This window comes from Suricata suricatta, chromosome 7 (genome assembly GCF_006229205.1).
Source record: "Suricata suricatta isolate VVHF042 chromosome 7, meerkat_22Aug2017_6uvM2_HiC, whole genome shotgun sequence".
In the NCBI taxonomy this organism is placed as follows: Eukaryota; Metazoa; Chordata; class Mammalia; order Carnivora; family Herpestidae; genus Suricata; species Suricata suricatta.
Genome location: NC_043706.1, coordinates 130,510,217 through 130,537,106, shown reverse-complemented (window position 1 = coordinate 130,537,106; position 26,890 = coordinate 130,510,217). Strand labels below are relative to the sequence as shown.

Sequence of the window (26,890 nt, the reverse complement as noted above, 5' to 3'; positions counted from 1 at the left end):
AACTGGGACTTTTATGGTACGTGGGTGACTGTTGTGTGTTAATTGTCTGACAGTCTTTATGTAGTAGCATGAATCATAAATCATCTTGGAGGTGCCTGGGTGGCTCAGTTGGTTGGGTGTTCGACTTCGGCTCAGGTCATGATCTCATGGTCCGTGGGTTCGAGCCCAGCATCGGGCTCTGTGCTGACAGCTAGCTCTCAGAGCCTGGAGCCTGCTTCATATTCTGTGTCTCCCTTTCTCTCTGTGTCTCTCCCCCATTCATGCTTTGTCTCTCTGTCTCTCAAAAATAAAAAAGATTAAAAAAAACCATTTTGCACTTAAAAAAATTCCACTATCACCTGTTGGGCAAGGTCATTTTTATTTTTTTTTAAATTTTGTTTTTATTTATTATTGAAACAGAAAGAAACAGAGCATGAGTGGGGGAGGGGCAGAGAGAGGGAGACAATCTGAAGCAGGCTCCAGGCTCTGAGCTGTCAGCACAGAACCTGGAACCCGCTTCAGATTCTCTCTCCGTCTCTCTCTGCCTCTCCCCTCTTTGCGCTCTGTCTCTCAAATATAAACATTTAAAAAAACTTAATAAATTTTTTTCTAGACATTTCTCATTGTTTAAGACCAAAAATAGTCACAGAAAGCTGACCTTTTCAGGAAGACGCCACCAGATGGTGGCGTTGGATCAGTGCTGTCCGGCTGAGACACCTCTGGGTTTATGTTAGCAGATGCCTCTTTGCTATGGGAGTTCCTCTGAACATTACCTCAAACCAGCATAATGTGGTGACAACACTGGAAACTTCCACCTTTATCTGCTTTTAGAACTCAGGAAACATGCCCCAGCCTCCCTAGTGGCTAATGAAACCAGCAAGTCTAAGTGAAGCAAACAAATATTTTATTTAAATCAGTTGTCAAATCACAGTTTATCCAAATGAACTTAATGCAACATTGTCCTTAAAAGAGTGGGCACAAAAATGGCACAGACATAATCCAGTATCTAGCAAAATACCATCTGTAAAGAACCTGGCTTACTTCATGCTGTGTGTGAATGTGGTCCAGCATATAAGAGTAGAATAGAAAACTTAAAATAGTCCATTATTTTTTGTTAAGATGAAAAACATTTCACTACTTTGCCTTGGGATTCGAGTGCACTCATCTGTCCAAATGGCCACACCAATTCAGAGAAAAGGCTTAAAGTTAATCTGCTACTGGAAAAAACTCCCTTCCAACCCCCACTGGGCTAGAAAGAAAAATTTCACAGTAACAATGGAACATTCTGTGTGTGTCTCCCCCAAAAAGCTTTTTATTTTTAGCACACTGTGCATAGTAGGAAAGTGACCATGGAGAGCAGTATGAAACATGGACTCGACCCTTAGTGGATTTGAAAGTCCGAACTGTAGCTTCTGATCAGGAATGTTGTTTCTAGGAAGCTGTCTTCACAGGTTACAGCTGACGCTTAGAGCTTCCCCCTACATCCTGCGTGATACAAAAGGAATGCACCATACTGTACATTTCCTCCATCATTAAGGAAAAAAAAATATACAATAGATACAGGAAGGTTACTTAAAACATACATATAAATACATAAGGAATGGTACTCCAGTTTGAGAAGCAGAACTAGGTAAAGCCAACTCCAGTTCCGGGTGAAGAGTTGAGGGCCTTAAATCAGAAAGCTTAGATGGCATGGAGGGGAGAGCCGGGCGGCCCTGCAAAGAGGAAACGGTAAATGGCTGTAGCTCCCGATGCGGCCTCGGGGTTGTCCAGGTGCCTCAGAGAGGAGGTGGGTCCATGGCCCTGTTCTGCGCTTCGGAGTCTGAAATACTGGTCGTGAGTCTCGTCAGCAGCGTTCATTCCCTCCTACTGCCCGGCTTCACATTCTGGTTTTGCAAACACGCGGGGCAGAACTGTGGGAGGAAGAATCACAAGTCAGTCAAGTCTCCTCTCCTCCCCCGTTCATTCCGTGAGCCCCAAGCACCGGCCTCCAGCCCCTGAGAAAGCGAGTGGGCTGCGGGTCCAGGGCAGGTTGGGCTGGGTCACCCCGGCACTGGTGGCTTGTGGCTCCAGCATTCAGGCACATCACGTGTGCTGGGAATTTTTTTAAATGCTTCGTTACTACTGATGGCAAAAAAAATGGCGTTTTAAAAATTTTTTGGTTTGTTTTTTTCTAGAGAGCTATAAACTAAAACCTCAAGCTGTAGGATAAAAACTTACTTTGGACTTCTAGTTAAAACCAGAAAAATTCAATAAATTGATTAGAATGGTGCTGTGAGCACAACATATTCCTTACGCCTTTGAGTCAAACACACAAACGCACACTTGTGCGTGCACATGTGCCCCTTTATTTTCTTGGAAAGCAGTGTCACATAGGGGTAAAACGAAGTCACTGTTTTCGGGACACCAATAAGACTGAATGGTACGTCAGGGAGGGGGATAAAAGGAAGAAAACCTAGGTCTCATCTACTTGACTGTTTTTTCCCCAACGGAAGGGTCTGCAGAGTCATAAACTCCTGCTTCCTTTGCAGCGGCGTGAAGGAAAAAGGGTGACAGAAGAAAAGGAAGCCTGCTTACATGATGTTTTAGGATCCTGTGGGTTCGGATTTTGCCGGATCTTCTTCTTGCTTCTGTGTCTCTTCTGGTGTTTGGGTTTTGATCTCCTCTTCTGACTCACCGAGGGCTTTGGCTTCCTGCAATTCTACTTCCTGGCCACTTTCCTTCTCTTTTGGTGTTGGTCCATCTGTGTCCAGGGACCCTTTGGTTAAGCCTATTGAGGCCTCAGAATCTTCCAGTGCTGAGTGGCAGCTCTCAGGCTCATCGACAGCATCATCTTTTTCATCTTCCTGGGATTCACAGAGCGACTCCTCTATCCTTTTTCTTAACTTGGCACGATCACCACCTTCTGGAACAGACTCTGTTCCACCTGTTTCTTTCTTTTCCTCAGATGGGAGAACTGCCTCTTCAGGCTGCTGGTCACTTCCACTGGAACGTTCTACCTCCGCAGCTGGGATCTCTTCTGATGCTTCACTTACAGCTTTGGACACGCCCGAGTGGGTCTGGTCCACAGCGGTTACGGTGGGTTCTTCTTCGACTGCAGCGGTCTGTGTTTCGTCCTGTGCAGAGATCTGAAGGGCCCTTTCTTCCTCCTCAATTGGCTGTCGAGCTTCCTGGGTGGCAGCCTTTGTCGGCTGAGCCTGTGTCTGGAAATCAGTGGCAGTTTCTTCAGTACTTACTAACTGGTCAACAGCTGTCTGGATCACATTTTGTACAAGTTTACTGCTCTCAGTCTCCAGTTTCAAAATCTCGCTTTCAGCCTTGGAATCTTTCTTGCTTGGTTCATCTTCTCCTTGGGCTTCCTGGCAACCAGCCGGCTGTTCTTCCTCAGAGGCCCATTTCTGTGGTGTGGTTCTGTCTCCTTCCAGGTCAGCAACGATGCCTCTTTCAGGTGTGGCGGATACAGTTTCCAGTACTGATTCCAGCTGAGATTCTCTCCCTGGGGGCATCTGGTCTTCCCCTGGCTGAGCAGTGAGGTCCTTGTCTTTTTCACAGGCTGCTTCTTCTGCTGTTAAATGTGCATCTGCAGATTCCAAAGTTTCAGGTGTTTCTAGAATCTTAACAGTTTCTCCCAAGACCTTCTCATCCACTGCTGCAGCTGTTAGAGTTAATGATGGCTCAGAGCTTTGAGCTTGAGTTTCTGTGTATGCCATGTCCTCTTGAGCTAGCTCAGGAGAACTTTCTTCCAAACTGGTAACCTCCTTTTCCCCGTCGATGACAGCCACGCTCACTGCCTGCACCAGTTGCTTACTAAGCTCCTCAGAAACTGTCACAGCTGCTTTTTGCTCAAGTTTCTCTTCACTCGCTTGGGTTGGCTCTGCTTCTGTTACCTCCTTTTCTACTTCAACTGCCATCTCTTTCTCCACTTGGGTTGGAGGAGACGGTGTGTGGCTCTGGAGTTCAATACTATCAGTCTTCTGAAATTCAGGTTCTTTAGTAACCTCATCTTCAAGGGCAACAACTTCCACGGTGTCTTTCTGACTGACTGTTGTTTCCGTGTCTGCAGACCCCTCGGGGCCCTCGACAAGAGGTTTGTCTTTGGTTTCCTGGTCGGTAGATTGGCCTTCCTCTTCCGTTACTTCAGTCTTTGAAAGAATGGGTATAGCTTCCACTGATACCTCCTCATCTGTATGTTCTAGAACCTCTTCCATTTTTGAATGTCCTGGATCGTCTTCCTGGGATTGAAAACTAGAAGGTGCTGGAGGCATCTGCTCTGGTGTAGGAACCGCCCCTGCTTTGGTGACCTGTGACTGCATATCAGAGGCAACCTCGGGATCTTCGTGGATTTCTGTCAGCTTCTCTTGCTGTGTTATATTTAGAGCTTCAAACTCTGCTACTGGGGTGCTTCCGTTGGTCTCACTGTCAGTAAGGGTTTCAGCTGAGTCAGGAGCAACAGCCTGTTCTAGAATAAAATCTGATTTTGCCTCAACTAAGGTCTCAGCTGGACAAGTGGTTCTAAGCTCACTTGACTCTACACTGTCTGTGACTTGAGGAACTTGTTCAAAGCTTTCTGGGGTGGCCTGTACAATCACTTTCCCTTGTGTCAAAGTTTCAGGCTCAGTTTCTTCGATGTGTACTTTCAGCACTACGTCCGTCTCTTTCTTCAGATCCAGCCCTTGAGAATCCTCTTCCACTTCGACCTCCTCCGATATTTTGGCTCCTACTTCCTGCACTGTCTGCATCGTGTCTTCTGGCCCTCTGGTGTCGGGCAACCATGATTCCTCCCTAACTTTTTCTGCGACTGCCTGTAGGACCTCTTGAGTTCGCCTCTCTTGGTCTTCTATGTCTGGCACACCGCCTTCCACCTCCTGAACCGGTGTCGCCTCTTCTGTGGTGACTGGAGAATCAGTTAGCTGAGAAACGGCTGAGACCATGTCAGTGGTCTCTTCAGCACCAGATGCTTCTGCTACTTCTTCAGCACAAAGCGCCTCTGTCGTCTCTGCAGCTGTCACAGCGTCAGACGTTAACTCTACCTCACTGACGACTGTGTCGTCAACAGTGTCGGGACCTTCAGGCAGAGTTTTGGTAACAACACGGGGTTCCTCTGCAAGGACTTCCCCTTCGAATACCTCCTCAGTTAGGGGTTTGGCTTCATCTTCTGTTTGTTCAAGAGGTTCTGTCACTGAGGCAGATATCCAAGAGGGTGATCTTTCTTCAACATTGCTAAGAGCCCTTGCCCCGTCAATGACAGTCACAGTCACAGCATGAACCAGATTCGTACTTGGCTCCTCTGACACAGAAACAGCTACCTTTTGCTCAGGCTTCTCCTCGCTCTTTTGGGCCTGCTGTGCTTCAATTTTCTCCCTTTCTACTGCATCATACTCAGACAGAGGTACCACTGCTGGGACATCAGAATCATCCTCGTTGACCTCTGTTGGCCTCGTATCTTCAACAGCAGCCTGTTCTGGTTTCCCATCTGACCTTTTCTTCCTTCGTCCGGGAATAAACTTCTTAATTGAAACCCAAGACTCTTCTTTCCCGGGTTCGACATCTGAAGCTGAATGTTCTATGCCAGATCCAGTTGCAGAGTCTTCTATTTTCTCTTCCAGTTTTGACTTCGATTTTTTCCGAGGAGTAACTAATCTTTTAAATGACTCCCACGTGGAAACTCCCTCCCCTTCAGAGGGACTGCCAGCTTGCTCTGGTGAGGAGCTTCCTGGCCCTTGATCATGTTCTTGGGAACTAGCAAGCGCAGAATCTGGTCCTGTTTCTTTGTCATCTGGCCTCTGGCTGTCTCCTGCCACTGTTTTTGGTCCCGCTTCATCATCAGAAGATGATGCTTTCCTTGCCCTTTTCTTGGACGATCCCACACAAATTAAAGCTTCCCAAGACACCGAAGTATCAACTCGGCGCTTCGGTTCCTCGGGCTTCTGCTCCTCTCCACTTCCTCTGCCTTCCTCTTGCACCTCCGAGGCTGCGCTCTCCGTGGAAGACAAGGTAGCGCTCTTCACTTTCTCCAGCTCATCTTCCTTATCACTTTCAGAAAGCCTTCTAACACGCTTCTTGGGCGTCACCATCTTTTTGAAAGATGCCCAGGGAGTGACGCCTTCTCTCTTCTTCTCCCCGTCAGAAACAGCTCCTTCCTCGCCTTCCCCATCTGGGTGTGCGTCACCCACACCTTTCTCTAGACACGTGATCTCCTCCGGTTCCTCAGGGGATGAGGCAGAGCTCTCGCCCTTCTGCTCATCGGCACTATCCGGAGACTCTGGGGCGGCGTGATGCGGTTCCCCGCACTCCTCATCTCCTCCTCGTTTCCCTTTCTGCTTCTTGCCGGAAAGCTTTTTGAGGCCGGTGCTGGTAAAAAGTTTCTTTAAAGGGCTTCCTTGTACCTTCAGCCTCTCCTGTGAGGACAGCACATCCGCCTCGCTCACGAGACCCTCGGGCTGTGATGAGGGCGCCTTCTCCTCAGGGCTCAGGTCGGTGGGCGGGGCGTGGTCTCCCCCAGGGGCACCCACTTCCGGGGCCTTCACCGGCTCCTGGGCGGGCTCGGCCGGCTCAACTTCCGCCTGGGTTTCTGCCACCGTTTCAGGCGGAAGGGCCTCTGCTACTTCGACCTTTTCTACCTCAGCCTTCCGCTCCTCCGCCACCTTCTCGGTCATGCTGACATGGACTTCAGCGACGGTCTCCACTTTGTCATTCTCCACTTTGTCATCGAACACTTCTGTTGCTAAAGGGGCGGGTTTCTCTTCGGGAGCCTCCGGCACTTCACCGTCGGAGGGCAGCTCCACTTTTTCATACTCGGCAGACAGTCGGGCATGGCGAACACTGTCGGTGGTGTCCTGGGGGCGTGGCCCTTCGGAAGCAGCCCCTTTCTCGGAGGTCTCTTCTGCCTTGTCCTGTTCTTCCGTGTCTGCCTTTTCTGGCTCTTGGTCCTTTTTCTTCTCTGAAGCTTCTGGTTCCTCCTCCTTGGGCTTCCTGAAACTGGTCTTTTTTCTCCAGCCAGCCCAGCCTTGAGTGAAGAATTTTTTGAAGGGTGACGCGGTTTCACTGGCCACTGGACTGGTCGGAGAGTCTAGAGATTTGGTGGGTTCTTTTTGTTTTTCTTCCACATCTTTGCCTTCCTCTGCCACTTGCCCAGACTCCGCCTGAAGAGAAACGTCTGTGGTGCTTGGCTCATGTTTAAGGGTTTCTTCGGGTTTCTCTGTGGATTGTTTTAGTTCACTTTCTTTGGCTGTTGCTTCTCCGGTCTCTCGGCTGGGCTCCTGGTGGTCGCCGGCCCCATCTGATGCCCCCGTGCCTTCGCCTTCGTCTTTCTTGACAGTGAGTAGTTGGACCGTGTCAGACTTCTCGGTCTTATCCTTTCTTACAGTGAATTTGAAGCCGACAAACTTAAACACCTTCTTAAATCCAACATCATTAGACTGGGACTCAGTAGGTTGTATTAGCTCTTCTAAATTGCTTTCTGAAGAAGGAACCTGTTCGATTACTTCCGGCATCTCCTCCTGCCCATCCTTTGTGACGTCTTGAACAACCGCTGAGCCAGAAGCCATCTCTCTCTCGGAGTCTCTTTCATTCACATCTTCAGACTCTCTCTGTCCAACTATTAACGGAAAAGGGAGAGCAGTGGGGGAGAAGGAAGAAAATTAGTACAGTTCAAAAAAAAAGTACATATTTAAAAAACGTAATCAATCAATAAGTCCTTTAAGGTCAGGCAATTCCAAGATAGGGTAAAAGTGTTATCAGTATTTATAAAGCTCAGTACATGAAGCAAATGCTGCTTCTTTCAACGGACCGTTAAATATTCAGGTTTGAAGATACTACTCTGCTCTTTCTGTTCCCATGAAGGAAAAGTTAACTTAAGTACCAGCAGATTAAATCTAAGTGGCTGCAGCATCACTAAAGTGGGGCAAGCAGATGCAGAGAGAAGTTCTGTTGCAATGCCGAACGGGATCAGTCATCATACCCATGATCTAGAATCCATCCCGTTTGGGAGAAACAAGCGAAATAATAACCAAAAAGTAAGAATCTAGACATCTGAGGAGGGACATTCTATGTGATAATTAGCTGGTCTCTTTAACATGTCTCCCCAAAAGACGGACTCCTTGGGGAAATTCCAGGCTGGATCAGGGGAGGTGTAAGGAACAACTTACCAGGAGAGAAAGGAGGTGTTCAATAGCATAACACAGAAACGTGAAGAATCATTATGTCACAAAGAAACTTGTAGGATCATGATGTCATACATTTGAAACTAATATAACATTGTGTATCAACTATACTAAAAAAAAATTTTTTTTTAAAAAGATGGTACCCCAGAGCTGAGAGGGGCACATCAAAAAAGGGACACAGGGGCTAGCTTGTAGCGGCTTCTGCTGCACAAATCCTGAAGCATGACAAAGTATAATGACAATGATGGGTTACCAAACACACAAAGAATCCATGAATGAAGAGTGATACTAAAATGGTAAATATAGAACAGGCAGTAGTTCCTTATGAAAAATGCCAGTCAATAAATTTAGACACAGCTTCCACTTTGATCTATAGTCATTCTCTTCAGCATTTCAAAAGACTGCATCATGATTCACATATTATTTATTAAGGACAAGAGTTAACAAAAATGTTTCTTTTATAGCCAGTTACAGAGTCTCTTCTTAGACCAGGGCAAACCACTGTTCAGACTTGAAGATGTTGAGCCTTATTGTCTTTAGATGGATTTAAGTCATTCATCAAGTATGATAGACGCATATAAAATAATGCAAGTGGATTTTTTCCTGGTAGTTATTTGGGGCGAAAGAAAGCCATGTTGTAGCTCGGTTCATCTGTAGGGTCAGCTGAACTGGACGTTGCCAGTTGCTTCAAAAAATTAAAAATCATTTCTCCTTAAATATAAAAAATGATATGAAGCATGGTTTCCTGGCACGTGTGGTTATCGTGTGTGGTTATGGTGAGTTTTACTCTTTTGAAGGTGAGAGTGAAAAGTAGCCATTCAGAAACAAACAAGACGGGCAGGGGAGAAGTTTTTTACAGAAAAGACTTGAAAACAAAGCGAGGAAATGGTCGGATTCACCTACCAAGGAAACGGTTATCTTATTTGGAAAAGCCTCGTTGGCTGTTTGTCAGAAGATGAAGCAAACTGCTCTTTGCCAATACCTTCGTTAAACTCAGTCAAAAATCTTGAAATGCTAGAAACCTTTGGGTGAAAGGCCGTCAGGAAACCTCCCGTCTGGAGTTCTCCCACACAAATCCAACGGAAGAACTTCCTGACAGTGGGGACATCTGGCAGGTACTGCCTGAAACTTAACATCCCCAATAACGGAACAAAACTGTCAGCATGAGGGGCGCCTGGGTGGCTCAGTCTAAGCGTCCAGCTTCGGCTCAGGTCAGGATCTCATGGTTCGTGGGTCGAGCCCTGCGTCGGGCTCTGTGCTGACAGCTAGCTCAGAGCCTGGAGCCTGCTTCGGATTCTGTGTCTCCCCCTCTCTCTGACCCTCCCTTGCTCTCACTGTCTCTCTCTCTCCCTCAAAAATAAAAGATATAAAAAAAACCACCTGTCAGCATGCTTTCTGATGTGAGGCACTGAGAAGGCCAATAAATCACCTACAGTCTTCCTGCCAAAAATGTTGAATGGCATCTGTAAGGAAACAGATAAATCAGTGAAGGATATTCTGTAAAACAACTAGCTTGGCCTGATACATCGATGTCACAAAGGACAGAAAATCAAACAAAAACACAGGTAGATTGTCTGCAAGTAACTTTCAAACAGGTTAAGGAGACAGATCGAAGGTTGGGGTGGGGAGCAGGAGAAAATGTGCTAAAAGATCAATAACCGGTGAATTAGGTCAAGTGTATATGGGTGTGTGTTCTATTTGTAGTTTTTAAATTTAAAAAAAATCACTGAAGGTTTAAAAAGCAAGTCAGTGTGATGTAATAAAAAGAGGGGCACTGAGCTAAATTAATAAATTTAAGAAGCATAACAGAAAGACACGCTGGGCATGGTCCTGGATTAGATATTAGTAAGGGCAAACTAGCAAAAGGACTTTTGAATTTTCTTGGGAAAATGTGAGTATGATTTTTGGGATTAGACAAGATGGAGTTTTTACTGAAATGAAAGAGTTGAGATGTGGCTAAAGAAAAACAGGTGACCAACTGGTATATACAGTATGATCTCATTTAACTACCCCCCATGCCCCTGCCTCACATATGATCTCTGGGGGATGTTTTAGTTTTGCTCGTATCAATTTTCTAATTCTCTATAAGAATATGGAATGCTTTAACAAAAAAGTCAATGAAAGTGAACACAGGAAAGGTCTTAGTAAAATTGTAATAATATACTTAATGCCCACAGCATAAAATGAAACACAGTAAGCATAAACAGGATGCATAACAATACAAAGAACATATCCATAAATGTGAACTACAGATATATTTGGAAATACAAAAACAACATGCTTCCCCAAATCTGTAAGGTCACCCAGCTTATAGGATCTTACTTCCCCACAAAAACAGTTTTATCCTTGATGTGAAATATTACAATCTATGTCTACAAATGTCCATTACACACACCCCCCAAATGTCCATCACAGTACTGACTGGGTTTTATTTTATTCTGCAAACGGTAAGGAAGAGACACTAAGAAAACACTCTAATACTAAGCACCTGCCACAGAATGGACAGGGCCTTTGACAATGACACAGTGACACAGTATCTACTCTTTTTCTGTAAGAGCTTTGGGAAACAGCCAGTTCTCATGGATCCTAACTGACCTCAATCAGCATTGAAGGTAGCATTAAATAAATGACAAATTAAAAAAACGGAGAACTCAGTATTTTAGACAGAGAAGGAGGTTTGAAGAAACACCAAGAGTCTCATTATTTTCATCTGAAGTACCCTTCCTGATTTTCCTTTTTAAAAAAGTCACTACGAAACACACATGTCTGACCAACTTTAAACTTTAAAAAGAATAAAGAAATACTTAGCACCCACATTGTGGCAAACATTCCAATAGAGAGAAAATTTCAGACTGCCTAGAGACGTCATTAGATTTCCTGGAATACCCCCAGACACTTCAAACCAGGAGATGGGCTCTCCTGTCTGTCTCCCGGGAATACACTTTCCAGTATTATTATTATTATTTTTGCACCATGTATATAATCTTTTCAAATACTAAAGTGCTGTAAATTTCTATGTGTTCCTATTATAAACCTGCTTGCAGTAAAATTTAAAGATTTCTTTCAATTAAGTCCACCTCCCTGACACCAAGCTACTTCTTCCAAATTTCCCCGATTATACAGGTATACTAATGAAAAAAACCTACCACAAATCCTTTTAATGCCACACAAGAGATGTGACCTTTAAAAAAAAAAGTGTACAGGGGCACATGGGTGGCTTGGTCAGTTGGGCGTCCGACTTCGGCTCAGGTCATGATCTCACGGTTCATGGGTTTGGGCCCCACGTCGGGCTCTGTGCTGACAGCTAGCTCAGAGCCTGGAGCCTGCTTCAGATTCTGTTTCCGTCTCTCTCTGACCCCCCCTTGCTCACGCTGTTTCTCTTTCAAAAATAAAACATTTAATGCACATAAACACAAATTGGAAGTTTCCTGCCCAAAAGCATGAGAGGAAAAACACTCATGAATAATCCGAAATTTGTTAGAAAATGCAGAGACATTTTGCTACACAGTGGGAGAAATCAGGTGTTGGATACACCATTTTCCTCCCTAATTTCCCTCCATGCCCCCGAATGTGTTTCAATTTGAAGCACTTTTTCTGAAATTCTGTGATGACTGGAATGTGTACAGTCAAAACCAGAGAGACAAAAAGGGAGCAACTGGCAAAACAAACAGCAACTGGCAAAACAAACAGCAACGATGGTTCCAGCAGGCCTGGCAATAGTAGATGCTCTCTTAGATAGAGTGATGTACGGGCTGAACACATTTTTTTTTTTTTTAAGGAGGGCTATAGGATCACAGGAGATTATTAAATCCTGACTGGCCTGCAGTCTCTTTTGACCTAAGTAATCCCAGGAGCTAACACTGTCACAACAGCCTTCCAGACAGGGCCACTGCTGGCCCAGGAGGTGCCTCTGTGTTTTGTGTAAGACTAGACATCAGAACTCAGCCCTCACTTCAGCTTCTACTTCCCCTCTGCGCCCGGTGACCCTGGGGAGACCTTCCAGGGAGGCTATGCTTCCTAAATTACCTCTCTGATCACAAAGTCGTGCTGCCACATGTCCCTAATGGCAGCAAGACTTCCTGGACAGTCTTCTAAACCACCTAGCCTGGCAAGCAAGGATACATTAGGTTGCACTAGCAAAAAAGCCAACTCCGGTCACACCTTCCACATTACAGGTACCAAGTCTGCCCCAAACCACGGGGGACAGCGTGGCTGCCCACACAGAGGCTTGGAAATGCACTGGAACCTGTCCCAACTTTCAGCCTCCTGTTATGGACGCAGTCAGCTACACATTCTCCACCCTGCGGCCTAACAAACAAGGCCTGCTCTGTCCGGTTCCACATTCCCTATTCACTCCCCGCTAAGCTCTCTTCCTGGCTGTTGTGTAAATCCTAGTGATTAAAAAAACCTTTTTTTAAATCATTTATTTATTTTTGAGACAGCATGAGCAGGGGAGGGGCAGAGAGAGAGGGAGACACAGAATCTGAAGCAGGCTCCAGGCTCTGAGCTGTCAGCACTGAGCTGGACACGGGCCTTGATCCTGCGGACCATGAGATCACCATCTGAGCCGAAGTCAGACCGCCAACTAACTGGAGCCACCCAGGCACCCCTGATCCTAGTGATTTTTTTTTTAGGCCTGTTTCGTGTTCTCTTTAAACTCTTGTGCAAAGACCTCCCCAGGTGACCCCAGCCCTGCACCACATCTCAGGCCTGAGCCCTCGGCCTGTCCTTTCCTGGCTGGAAGCGATGTGGGACCTGGAGCCGGATGGGCTCCCAGCTCTGGGAGAACAGGCTCTGGGCATGTGCCTCGCTGCAAACCCAGCCCAGGGCGGCGACAAGGCAAGACCCAGGGAGGGCTTCGTTTTCGGCCAGGTCATCTGAAGTCCCGGGGGTCGGCTGTACTGGGGCCGCCAGGTCCCCTCGTAACACCTCCTGCGTGCCTCCCTGCCGGAGCAACGTAAGGGAGGCCCGATGGAAGTCCCCACACGCGGGGTGGCGGGCACTACGGGCAAGGTCCAGTGGGTGGCGCGCTACTCACAGCAAACCTTACTCCACCAGGGCATCGCGGGCGCAGGGGCAGCGCTACAGGGGCCGGGGAGGCCCAAGCTGCTTCTCCGGCCGGCCCCATCGCAGGATGGCCACTGGCGCCGGTGACGGGCGCGCCCCCTGGAGGCCACCGCGCACGTCACAGAGGGCACAGCCTCCAGGTGGCCCAGTGGCCTCACGGGCCTGCAAAGAGCCCCCTGGGGAGCCCTGAGTTTCGCCACAGTGGGATCTCTTCAAACTCAAGTGCACTCGAGTCCAAAAACTCTCGTGGCTAAACGACTGCCAAACCGCCAAACCTAAACACTGCTGGGTCCCTGACCCGCCTCCTTGTCTGGGCTGTAAGGAGGTGGCCTCCAAAATCGCAATCCATGGTGATGGCCCAAGGGACAGCAGGATCCTGTGCATGGGATTGTTTGGTTTTAAGAACTTTTAATTTCTTTTCTTTCTCTCTCTCTCTCTCTTTTTTTAGACATACAGAGACAGCACGTGAGCGGGGAGGGGCAGAGAGAGGGAGACACAGAATCCGAAGCAGGCTCCAGGCTCTGAGCTGCCAGCACAGAGCCCGACCCGGGGCTTGAACTCACAAACTGTAAGTTCGTGATGTGAGCCGAAGTCAGAGGCTTAAACGACTGGGCCACCCTGGCGCCCCAAGAACTTTTAATTTCTTGAATGTTAGAACAAGAACTGGGGACGGGGCACCTGGGTGGCTCAGTTGGTAAACTGTCCAGCTTCTGCTCAGGTCATGATCTCACAGTTTGTGAGTTTGAGCCCTGGGTCGGGCTCCATGCTAACAGCTCAGAGCAGCCTGGGGCCTGCTTCGGATTCTGTGTCTCCCTCTCTCTTTGCCCCTCCCTCCTTCATGCTCTATCTCTGTCTCCCTCTCAAAAATAAATAAATATTTAAAAAAAAAAGGGCAAGAACTGGGGACCTCATGCAGGCTCCCATTACAAAGCTATCATTTAGAGCCACAAATGCTTAGGGCTTGAAGGAAGAGTTCACCTTGTCCCTCCAACTGGGGAATAAATGGACTTCAAAATAACTATGTGGGAAACGCAAAATGGCACAAACACTTTGGAGGGCAGTTTGGCAGTTTCCCACAAAACTACACATATTCTTACCATGTTACAGCAACTGTGCTCCCTGGTACTTCACCCAATTGAGTTGAAAACATATCCACACAAAAACCTGCATATGGATGTTTAGAGTTATGTTTATAGTGTTATTCATAATTGCATACTTGGAAGCAACCAAGATGTTGATTATGTGAATGGATGAATAAACTGGTACATCCAGACAATGTAATATTATTCAGCGCTAAAACGAAATGAGCCAGCAGAGCCATGGAAAGATACGGAGGAACCTTAAAATGTGTATCACTGAATAGGAGAAGCCAATCTGAAAAGGGTACATATTGTATGATTCCAACCATATGACATTCTGGGAAAGGCAGACAATAAAGAGACAGGAGACAGGGACAATAAAGAGATTACTGATGCCAAGGGTGGGAGGGTGGTAAGGATGAATCAGCAGTGGGGTATCTGGGTGGCTCAGTCGGTTAAGCGGACGGCTTTGGCTCAGGTGATGATCGCCCAGTTTGTGGGTTCAAGCCCCGCATCGGGCTGTGTGCTGACAGCTCAGAGCCTGGAGCCTGCTTCAGTCTGTGTCTCTTTCTGTCCCTCCCCTGCTTGTGCTTGGTCTCTGTCTCTCTCTGTCTCTCAAAAATAAACATTAAAAAAATTTGTTTTAAAGGAAGAATCCGAGCACAGGTTTTTACGGCAGTGAAACTAAGTTATCCCTCGACAACATGGGCTTGAATCACACAGATCCACTTATACATCGATGTTTTCAGGACATACAGCACAATACTGCAACTATATTTTCTCGTGCTTATCATTCTTTTTTAAACATGTTTATTTATTTTTGAGAGCGGGGAGGGGCAGAGAGAGAGAGAGAGAGAGGGAGAGAATCCCACGCAGGCTTCACGCTGTCAGCTCAGAGCCCGAGGCGGGACTGAAACCCACAAACGGACAGATCATGACCTGAGCTGAAATCGAGAGTTGGACATTTACCTGAGCCACCCAGGCACCGCCCTTGCTTATGATCTTCTTAATAGTGTTTTATTTTTCTAGCTTACTTTATTATGAGAATGGAGTATGTCATGCTTATAACATGAAAAATACGTGTTAATCAACTGTTTATAGTATCAGTGACACGTCCAGTAAACAGCAGGCTAATAGCAGATAAGTTTTGAGGGAGTGAAAGCTTGTATTTGGGTTTTCAAATGGGGGCCCAAACCCGTGTTGTTCAAGGGTCAAGTACATAGCATGATGCAATAAGGGTAGATATATATGATTATTACATCATTCGTTCCAAACCCGAGAGTGAGCCCCAGTATTAACTAGCAACTTTGGGGGATAATGACGTGTCAATGTAGTTTCATTGACTGTAACAAACGTACCACTTTGGTGTGGGATTTGTTAGCGGGAGAGGGCTTTGATAGTGCGTGCATAGACGGGCAGGAAGCATATAAGAACTTTCTCTACTTTCCACTCGTTTTCGCTATGAACCTAAAACTGCTCTAAAAAATAGTCTATTTTTTTTAATGGTCATCTGACTTGACCAGTGTCATATAGTTGGGGGCAGCAGCTCTGGTGGGCCAAAGGATGGAGGGGAACCTCAGAGAGTCCATCCATCAAGAAGGAACAAAATGACGTTTGTCTTCTTAAAAGAAAAATTAATTTCATATACTTTCAAGGTGCTAAAATTCTTATTTTCCATAATCATTATAACATTTTATAATTTGTCAATGCAACTTATGACAAGAAAAAGTATTTAGACATTCAACTCCCACATTTGGATGGGAAAACTGCTGTTATGTCTGATGTAGACAGCAATTTAAATTCTATTGCAGTGTAAAAAGGAGTTTTTCATGGTAATAGTCATGCTATTAAAGAAAAAAGGAAAGAGGGGCGCTTGAGTGGCTCAGTCAGTTAAGCGTCCAACTTTGACTCAGGTCATGATCTCACAGCTTGTGAGTTCGAGTCTCGTGTCAGACTCTGTGCTGACAGCTCAGAGCCTGGAGCCTGCTTCGAATTCTGTGTCTCCCTCTCTCTCTGCTCCTCCCCTACTTACACTCTTCTTCTCTCTCAAAATTAATATTTTTAAAATTAAAATTAAAAAAATAAATAAATAGCACTTTCAACAATAGCCAAAGTATGGAAAGAGCCCAAATCTCCATCAATTGATGAATGGATAAAGATGATGTGTACAATAGAGTATTTATTACTCAGCAACCAGAAAGAATGAAATTTGCCATTTGCAACCATGTGGATGCAACTAGAGGGTATTATGCTAAACAAAGTAAGTCAGAAAAGACAAATATATGGCTTCACTCATATATGGAATTTAACATATAACACAGATGAACATAAGGGAAAGAAAGCAAAAATAATATAAAAACAGGGAGGGGAAAAACTTTAAGAGACTCATAAATACAGAGCACACACTGAGGGTTGCTGGAGGGGTTTGCGGGCAGTGGATGGGCAAACTGGGCAAGGGGCATTAAGGAGGGCCCTTGCTGGGACGAGCACTGGGTGTTACATGCACGTGATGAGTCACTGGAATCTACTCCTGAGATCATTATTGCACTATGTTAACTAACTTGGAGGTAAACTAAAAAAAAAAAAAAAAAGAAAAAAAAGAACACATACATCCTACCCACCCACTCAGAGATAGTGATTCAAAAGATCACTTGACCCTTATTTTGCAACTGTTAGGGTACAAACTGGATAAGGCAAGAATCAGTGGATGTGAGAGTGTGCAGGATATTCACATGCTTAATCGTTAAAAGGGTGGGGAAACCGTATGCGGTGGAGAAACTGCGCAAGAACTTAACATTAACTGAGGCCCCTGGGTGACTTGGTTAAGCATCGGACTCCCCTGATTTCAGCTCAAGCCACGATCTCACAGTTCCTAAGTTTGAGACCCGCATCCGGCTTTGCGCTGACATTGTGGAGCTGGTTTGGGATTCTCTCCCTCTCTGCTCCTCCCCCACTCTCACGCACGCACACTCTCCCTCTCTTCAAAATAAATACATAGGGGCGCCTGGGTGGCTCAGCCAGTTGAGCATCAAACTCTTGGTTTCCACTCAGGTCAGGATCTTACAGTCGTTGAGTTCTGGGGCCTCACCTCGGGCTCTGACAGCAGGGAGTCTGCTTGGGATTCTCTCTCCACCCGTCCCCCGTTCGCTCACTCTCTCTCACAGAAATAAGCTTTAAACAATTAAAAATAAACACCCTAAAGTAAAATAGGAGAAAAAAACACGCTAACGAAAGTGGTGGAAGTGGGAAGAGGAGAGCTACATGCTTCAAACATGTCAGTGTCTTAAAGGGAGAAAAGCTGTAGAAAAGTCCCAGATGAAAAGCAGAGAACATGCACGTGAAGCCCGAGGATGGATCTTACAACGCAAGGGGAGAAACGCGAAAAAGGACACTGTTAAATTAGCTGACAGAATTTGAATAGGGATGTACCTTATATACTATTGTAATAATGTAACTATGATACTAATACCCGTACTGTGGTTATAAAAGGAAATGCCTCTATCTTTAGGAAATACATTAAGTATTTAAGAGGAAATGACTGTAACTTATCTGTAAAAGGCTCAGAAAATTTTTCATCCCCTGTCTGAACTTGTATGCTGGTTTTTGGTTTTGTTTTCTTAACACGGAGAGCAAAAAACGGTAAAATGCTAACAACGCATGAATCTAGATAAAGGGCATATAGATGTTTCTTGTGCCTATTTTTTTGTTTTCGCAACTTTCTGTAAGTTTGAAGTTATTGTTTAAAAAAAATCACTCAGGGATGGACTAAATAAAGGTGACGAAACGGTACAAAATTCCAGTTATAAACATCTAGTACTGAGCCCTTGGGGCAAATTTCCTCAAGTTTCTGTTCTTAGTGTCTTCACCTGAAATATAGGTCTCCTTTAGGACTTCCTGCTAAGGCTTGTAAGGAGGAAGTATCTATATAAGTCAGCTATGTATAAAATAATAAAACAAATCTCTAATGGATTTTCTTCTCATTGCCTTCAAACAGAACTACTTAATTAACTTTTTCTTTTTTTTTGCCAATTCCAGAAATGACCTACATACATGGCAGGAGATTTTGAAATTCGAAAAATTGGAAAATGACCTTCATAAAGACAATGTCCGGAGATGATCACTATTAATAACCATGATAGCTTTTTTTCTGGGTAAGTTATTTAATAATTGTCTTCAAAACTATGATATAAAGGCTGCATATTTTTTTTACTCCCCCTGTTGTTAGACAATTCGTTGGTCCAATTTCTCATCATCACCCTACGCAACAAATATTCACGTGTACAAATCACTGTCCAAACCCCTGACCAGGTTTGAACAGAAGAGGGCAGTATTGAACAGCTTTTGACTCTCCCAAACTGGAAGCCTGGCAAATTTCCTAGACCAGAAGATTCAAAACGGCACGGTACAGAAGGCTTAGGTGCCTTTTCAAATTCTGTGTAGTTGAATGCCACGTTACACCCACGCTCCCTCTTTGACTCCCAACATAGATAAATGGGGGGAAACGGGGCACAAACCACTTGAGTTGGCTCCCTCCCTCTCTTTATCTTTATTTGTACCACGTGAGGATCTCAATCCTTTATCCAATTTCGGACCAAGTGCAAGCCCTTCTTTCTGCATTGACCTTATTTCCTGGCTTTCCCAGACAGGCTGGACGCAGTACAAGGAAATCACCCCACATTTCCCAGGCGCTGCCTGAAGGGGGCGATCTCCAGACAAGACCATCCCTGTTCTGGCAGAAACCTTTCGACAGGTGTTTTTACGTGCTGTCTGCATGGTGGTTCAGAATGAGTTAAAGATCACAGCATGGTGAGCAAGCCTGCTGGCCTAGACGAGGGGACCAAACCAGCAGGTTTGGCTGCAGGGACAGAAGGCAGCTGGTGAGAGACAGAAGGCCGGGGATAATAATCCAGGAAAAGCCAGGCCCATGTGCACCAACCCAGACTCCACACAGTAGAATGCATCCAAAACCACACTCGGAAACATTTCATTAATAAATTTACTTTTAAATGGCTTCAAAACATCATCTGCTGTAACTTTCAACCCATCAGCTCCATAAAGTATTATCTGCTTTAGATTTGTGGTATTGGAGGATACACATTCTTGGTACCCAAAAGTGCTTCCCCGGAAACAACTCGTCTTAGAGTAGGCCCTTCTGACACACCACGTAAGTATCACTCATGGGGATTTTGAATTATCCAAATTATACACTTTTAAAAATATTTTTTACATTTATTTTTGAGAGATAGAGAGAGGCAGAGCATACATGGAGGAGGGGCAGAGAGAGAGAGAGAGAGAGACACAGAATCTGAAGCAGTCTCTAGGCTCTGAGCTGTCAGCACTGAGCCCTACACGGGGCTCGAACTCACAAACTGTGAGATCATGACCTGAGCCAAAGTCAAGACACAACCGACTGAGCCACCCAGGCGCCCCACAAATTATCCACTTTGAAAACACTGCTATTAATCCAGTAAGTTTCTCAAATGCCCATTAAGTCCAACACAGTGCTCACTTGTCCATGCTGAGGGGACTGGGCTAGAAACCCCGCGTTCTGAGCTGGCATCGAAGAACACAAAATGGCTTGGACAGGAAGCTGGTCAATGTGTCCACTGGAAAAGCCTCCAGGAAGGAGAGTTGGCACATGCTGGTTCCCTCCGCACCCCACAGCCACTCAAAAGGGTGAGGAGAGACCACAGTGCTTGCCACCATCCACACACACACACACACACACACACACACACACACACACACACACGAGAACCATGCTTCACACCTTCTTACCCGGTACACGGTTTCTGTTGACACGTTTCCCACATCAACCATCAGTGGAAACAGCATCATATAAGTCTTGCTTCCCAAATATTCCCGGAGAGACCATGCATGTCTATTCCCTTTGTCTGGGAGGAGACTCGAACCATAGGCCCAAGTGAGAGTGTGCATATGTTGAAAACATTACATTGGGAATGCAAAGGATGATTTAAAAACTTTTTTAATGTTTTATTCCTTTCTAAGACAGAGACAGAGGATGAGCAGGGGAGGGGCAGAGAGAGAGGGAGATACAGAATCTGAAGCCGGCGCCGGGTCCCGAGCTGTCAGCCGCTCCCAAGGCGGGGCTCGAACTCACAGGCTGCAAGATCATGACCTGAGCCAAAGCTGGACGCCCAACTGACTGAGCCACCCAGGCGCCCCTTTTAAAAAAAAATTTTTTTAAACTTTTTATTCATTTTTGAAGGAGAGAGAGAGAGAGAGAGAGACAAAGCGCGAACGGGGGAGAGAGGGGAACACAGAATCTGAAGCAGGCTCCAGCTTACGAACTGTGAGATCATGGCCTAAGGTGAAGTCAGCCGCCTAAGGGACTGAGCCACCCCGGAGCCCCAGGATGACATATTTTCTTAAAGTAATCTCTAAAACCTAATGTGGGGCTCGAATTTATGAATGCAGGATCAAGAGTCACATGCCTCTCTGACAGAACCAGCCCATAAAAGATGTACCCCATAAAAGATGATTTTAAAAATAATAGGGACTGGGGTCTCTGGGGTTGGGAAGTGAAAAAAATAAATAAATAAAACTAAAACGATGGTGGTGCCTGGGTGGCTCAGTCAGTTAAATGTCTGGTTCTTCATGTTAATTTCAGCTCAGGGTTTGTGAGACACAGCCCTGCACTGGGCTCTGAGTTAACAGCATGGAAACTGCTTGGCATTGTCTCTCTCCATCCCTCTCTGCCTCTCCCCTGTGTTCTCTATCTCTCTCTCAAAATAAATAAATTTAAAAAAATAAAAAAATTAAGAAAATGAAAATAAAAATGATGGACATGGATGCCTGGATGGTTCAGGCAGTTAAGCATCTGACTCTTGATTTAGGCACAGGTCATGCTCTCGCGGGGCACGGATTCAGGTCAGGAGTCAGGCTCTGCACTGACAGGGTGGAGCCCGCTTGGGATTCGCTCTCTCTCCCTTTCTCTCTGCCCTTCCCCACCTCGCAAAATAAATAAACTTTAAAAAAAAATGCTTTCATGCACTTAATTTTCTGAATATGCCCTAGAAGGAAAACCCTTATGTGAACCGACATAGTATATAAAGGCTGGATGTGAAAGAAACTGCCAGGAAGCTTCTGGAAGCTGTCCTACCACACAGCACAGACTTTGAGTAAGCTTTGTGTTTGTCTTACATTTCTCTCAGACAGATGAAACAATATCCTTAAAAAGTACAGACAGTGAAATGGAGAAGGAATGTGACATCCAGTAGTACTTATTTTCTGGAACAAACACTGGTAACTGAAATTTTCATTTTTAAAAGCACAAGCCATTCTCCTTACAATATAGGACAACTTACAACAGAGCTATTAATAATAATCTCCTGTGTATTTCTTAATATTCTCTCATAATAAGCTCTTTCAAGGTTAGATACAAAAAGCCTAGGGACCATGGAATCCTAATGAAGTCAAACAAATGTGAGAATATATGAAAAGTATCTGTAATGATGCCTCAAGGAAGGAAAAGTTGGGGGTGCCTGAGTGGCTCAGTCGGCCAAGCGGCAGACTCTAGATTTAGGCTCAGGTTGTGATCTTGCCGTTCATGAGATCAGTCCCCGCCAGGCTCCAAGCTGACGGTGCTCAGAACCTGCTTCTCATTCTCTCTGTCCCTCTCTCTGACTCTTCCCCACTCACGCTTGCTCCCTCTCAAAATAAATAAACTTTAAAAAGTGAAAAAAAAAACAACTAAAATTTGAAAACATTTCATGTACAGAAATTCACTTTGGTAGACAATGAGTCTTCTCACTCTTCCAAATACTTAAGAGATTAAGACTTAAAAGTGTAACTTATTCCTTTTACTTTTGCGTTTTAAAGGAAAAAACATCCTACACATTGCACATTCTTAATGCTTTTATCCAAACGTAGCTCTTAAACTTCCATGGCACAACTATTGTGGGGAGAAAATGCAACATTGCAAAAGTTACATTAACTTTTTACGTCCAGTATCACCGGTGCGCTCTGTTCCTCAGGCACATCAGGCCTGCGGGCTGCTGACATCTGGATCTGGTTAACTTTCGGCTGTGATTTGCAGCATTGTCCTGGAGTCTGTCCAGAAATTCTCTACATTCTAAATCCATCCCTTACATCCACACACCCGACTCCCCTGTTCTAATGCTCATTAACCACAAAACCTCAAAGGGGAGATGTTTAACTCAGATTAAAGCTCAGGGAGGCAAAACCCCACATCGGAGGTGACGCTCATCATTGGCCTTGACCTCAGCAGTGATGTTCAAAAGTCCCTTATACATCGGGGCATGTGAAAACAGGGGCACCACTGAACCGGTATTAACAGCCTTCCCCCAACGAGAAGGAGGTTCTTTACACGGTACTCTACAGCTGAGCTATGGAACACCAAGAAAAACTTAGTTTTCATCTTAAAAAGAGGGTTAAACAACACTTTGTGCAGGATTCTTGCAGGGCGTGAAGATAATGGCCACACAGGGTGAGCAGTTAGCAGGTGGCAGGTGTGACTCTAGCAGTTGTGAGGGGACTCAGTGCCTCCAGAGTCTCTTGACAACTTCTCTGTCTCCATGGGAGACAGAAGCAGCCCTGTCTTCTCTTTTCTTCTCTTGTAGAACAATTTGGACAGAGAAAGGCATTAGAAATCATCTAGAGGGGCGCCTGAGTGGTTCAGTCGGTTAAGCCTCCGACTTCAGCTCAGGTCATGATCTCACGTTCGTGGGTTCGAACCCTGAGTAGGGCTCTGTGCTGACAGCTCAGAGGCTGGAGCCTGCTTCCTATTCTGTGTCTCCCTCTCTCTCTGCCCCTCCTGGCTCATACTCTGTCTCTCTCTGCCTCAAAAATAAAAAATAAAAAATAAAAAAATACATAAATAAATGAAACCACATTAAAAGGAATCATCTAGAACTTGCATGAATGTTGGGATTCTTCCTTCCCCAGTTTACTTTAGAGATAAAGAGCAATGCTGCCTAATTCCTCATGATAATCTACACTTAGTATCAATAATGAGTTGAGTTAGAACAAATAGGGAAGATATTTTCAAAGTATCTTTTGAAATTCAAAAAGCAATTCTCTTCTATCAATTATTTTCTAAGTGTTTTAAAAATGTTTATTTGTTCTCGAAGCTTTTTTAAATCTTTTTTTAAATGTTTTTTTATTTCTTTTTGAGAGACAGAGAGACACCGCGAGAGCAGGGGAGGGTCAGAGAGAGAGGGAGGTACAGAATCCGAAGCAGGCTCCAGGCTCTGAACCAGTGGTCAGCACAGAGCCCGACACGGCCCTCGAACCCACAAACCGTGAGATCATGACCTGAGCCGAAGTCGGACACTCAACCAACTGAGCCACCCAGGTGCCCCAATTATTTTCTGTTTTTAAAAAAAATTTTTTTTATTTAAGTCATCTCTACACCCAACACGGGGCTCGAACTCACCACGTTGAGATCAAGCGTTGCATGCTCTGCTGACCGAGCCAGTTAGATATCCCATATTTTCTAGTTTTTAAGCGAGGGATTGCTCATGCGGTGTTGAGGGTAAGATATCAAGAAAGAAAAAGCATGTAATGTGAATATGCAATCATTTTTAATTCAAGTTCTGCTTCCCTCACTTCACTGGTCTGTGTATGGGCAGAGGGGAGAATGATAGCCCTTCCAGAAAAGGAAACTCATTCCTAAGCATAAAAATATTATTAGTCCGATCCCTTCCTGTTCATTATGAAATTTAAATGCTCCGTGTGTAACGCGGTGCTGGAGAGGACTAGAATAACTCTCTTTCACATTATTTAGATGAGTAATCTGACAATACTAATGCCAGTTTTAAAAGTCTTCATGGCTGTTCAAGATTCTGACCAACTAAAGACTAGTTGCTCTAAATCTTCCTCATCAGGTTAACTTTTAGAGGGAAAAAAAAACCCAGTTCAAACTCCCTGTTCTTTCTACTTTGTCTATTAGAAAATGTTTATTTGCTGTTAAATTTTCGGAGGTAAAAATTACTGTGCACTTTCTTATTACCAGGAAAAAGTACCAAATTTTTGCCACATCCTCTATAGCAGCATGATCACAGAATTTAAACGCAGAAGGTAATCGATCCAACTGCTTGCTTGAAGTTGCCTTAAGAAAGGAGACGGTGTTTCCAACGATTTCCATTCATTTGTCCGTCTAGTAGGATTATCTGAATCAATTTTTAGAAGCCCTACCTGTACCCCAAGTTTGTTACCTACTAATTACTTCGAAAAAGAAACTCCTTCCTTTTCCCCTAAGAAACTCGCCATGTGATAAACCAGCTAGTGAATACTGAAGATCATGCCATACACAAAAAGCACCCAGAAGAAAGTTCTAATCTAGAACCCCATCCCCCGCTATGACACCCCACAAACCACACTCCCAGGAAGCCTCCCTCAGGGTTTGACATTTCTAGGTTTCATTCACAGAAAAAGTAATGAGCTGGAAAAAATTAAAAATTCTGTTTCCACCTTATTTTATTTTGCATACTCTATTTAATGATAGATCCTAGGTATGTCATAAACTTTCATGCTACAGAAATGGTAGAAAGGCTTACATCATTAACTCAAGGAAGGAATCCTAAGGAAATCTCAAAGTAAACAAGCTAATCTATAGGAAGTGAGAGATATTTTTAGTTTTGCTAAACTTTCACATTCACTTAAAATTCCACAGAAGAACCCGGCTTTGCAGAACAATTATGTTGAGGAAAATGTGAAGTCTAGAAATTCTATACCGCACTTTTAAGAAAATATGTAGATTTGGTGAGCGGTCTCAGATAGTTAGAAAAGTGCTGGTCCTAGAAATCTAAATTAGCAAATGGGAATTTATTCTTCCTGAGGAGTCTCCTAAAGGGAGAGGGAGGGAGAAAACAGGCAAGTTTCTGAGGAGTCAGGCTCACAGTACAATTGGATTAAAGATCAAATAAATACAAGTTAGAAAAGCCGTCAGTACTTTCTCTAAGTCTGATATATGTAACTCACTTGCCAGAGGTAGGAAATTAAATATTACAATTCATACTCACAACTAGATTTCTAGAAAGCATGTTTTAAAAACATACGTTTTTGCTTTTAGTGCCTAAATGCTGCTACCTGCTAGCCATCAATTTTATACTGTGTTCATTAAAACCACTATTTAAACCAGAGCTAAACTTTTATAATCCGCTAACCACTCCCCACCCCCAATCGCCAAGTGCACCTTTACTGAAAGTCTCTAGTAAGCAGGTCAAAGTGCCAAATGCCGTGATTTCTTAAAACCAGGAATTTACTTCATGGCTACAAGTGATTAGGCTCTCACAACCTATGTTTCCAATTCACCCCAATCTACCACGTTCTCTCTCCAGTTGGAGCTTTCAGCCCCTAAGAAACTACATCCAGAGTCTTCCCTAAGTACATTCAGGGAGACTCCCGCAGAGGCAAAAAGGAAACGCTGGGCGAGCTGGGTACTTGGTGAGCCGAAGACAAGGCTCTCCTGATCGGCATTCATTTCTGTTTGCGACTTTCCAATCGGCGTGTTCAGCCACGGTCCTGGAAACTCTCCACCCAAACGCAGGTCGGAGGGAAGCACCGCACCTGCCGCAGCCCGCTCCGGCCTTACCTGTGATCGTCAGGACCCCCAGCATGTTGACAAGCGCCCCTCCGGACCAGAGGAACAGCCGCTCCCGACCCCCCTTTGGCGATGGGCTAACGCCGCACGACCTCTTGCCAACCCCGTGCAGCCTTGCTGGGATCAGGAAGGAATAACCGCCAAGCCACCCTCGGAGGATTAGGGAGAATGAAAGGTGCCTCCAGAGCTGCGGCAAAAAGGGACGGAGGATGCTGCTCGCCAGCTAATTATAGGAGGACGCACCCCCCGCCGCCCACCCACCCAGCGGCCCGGCCCCGCCCCCTGCGCGCGGGGAGTTGGCAACGCGCGGGCGTCACGTGGTCCATTCTAAAGGCGAGACGCCCTCCCCGGGGGCCGGTCTCCGTTAATGGTCAGTGAGGCTCCGCAGAGCGACCCAGGGAGGGTTTTAAAGTTGCTGGGAAGAATAACCCAGAGTCAGCAACATTTTCTCTGAACCGTTACTTCATTCCTGGCGCCGATTTACTACTTCTGTGTCTCAGCTTTCAGCATCACTTAAAGCAAATAACCGCCCAGATGCGATGTCCTAGTGCCGTTTTTTTTTTTTTTAAATCACGCGTGCCTGTATCCTTGTTTGTGTGAAGGCTGATGAGGTGCAAAACACTGTTTGCTTGTTAGCACCTGGAGTGTTGTATATTTTCACCATGTTTGACACACACAAGGTGCACTGATCTGGGAATGGCGACTGATCTCGGCTGTCCCATTTCTTGGTCTTTTGAGATGGGCTGTTACAAGGCAAACTCTGTGTCCACCACACTGGATGGGGTAACTGTTAAAAAGCCAAATACTTGAGCATTTTATTTTATTTTTATGATAGAAGTAAACTAAATTTTCAGGTCAAACTATGCCATATTCCAAAATGTAGCCACTATCATATCTCTAACATACAAGCCCTTGACATGGAAATCGGTCAGAACTTACATTAAAAATTCTGAAAATTTCAGGCAGCCCTGAATTCTTAAAATTTTTCTCCCTGAAACTTTGGAGTGTTCTATATA

General features: G+C 45.1%; 1 protein-coding gene across 3 annotated transcripts; it reads right to left on the bottom strand.

Annotated features, from left to right (window-relative positions):
• Positions 1-862: 862 nt before the first annotated feature.
• AKAP12 (A-kinase anchoring protein 12) lies at positions 863-26,051 on the bottom strand. 3 transcript variants are annotated; one of them, XR_003910669.1, is made up of 4 exons: positions 13,180-13,268; positions 2,557-7,576; positions 1,563-1,892; positions 863-1,464 (listed from the first exon to the last, which is right to left on the bottom strand). XR_003910669.1 is itself a non-coding variant. In XM_029944367.1 (3 exons), the coding sequence occupies exons 1-2, from the start codon at positions 25,888-25,890 to the stop codon at positions 2,565-2,567; spliced, it is 5,037 nt and encodes a 1,678-aa protein (XP_029800227.1). In that variant the 5' UTR covers positions 25,891-26,051; the 3' UTR covers positions 863-1,892; positions 2,557-2,564. The 3 variants fall into 3 exon arrangements, 2 of the variants coding, with proteins under 2 accessions (XP_029800227.1, XP_029800226.1); XM_029944367.1 differs by lacking the exon at positions 13,180-13,268 and adding an exon at positions 25,866-26,051 and having other exon boundaries at positions 863-1,892; XM_029944366.1 differs by having other exon boundaries at positions 863-1,892.
• Between the last annotated feature and the right edge of the window lie 839 nt (positions 26,052-26,890).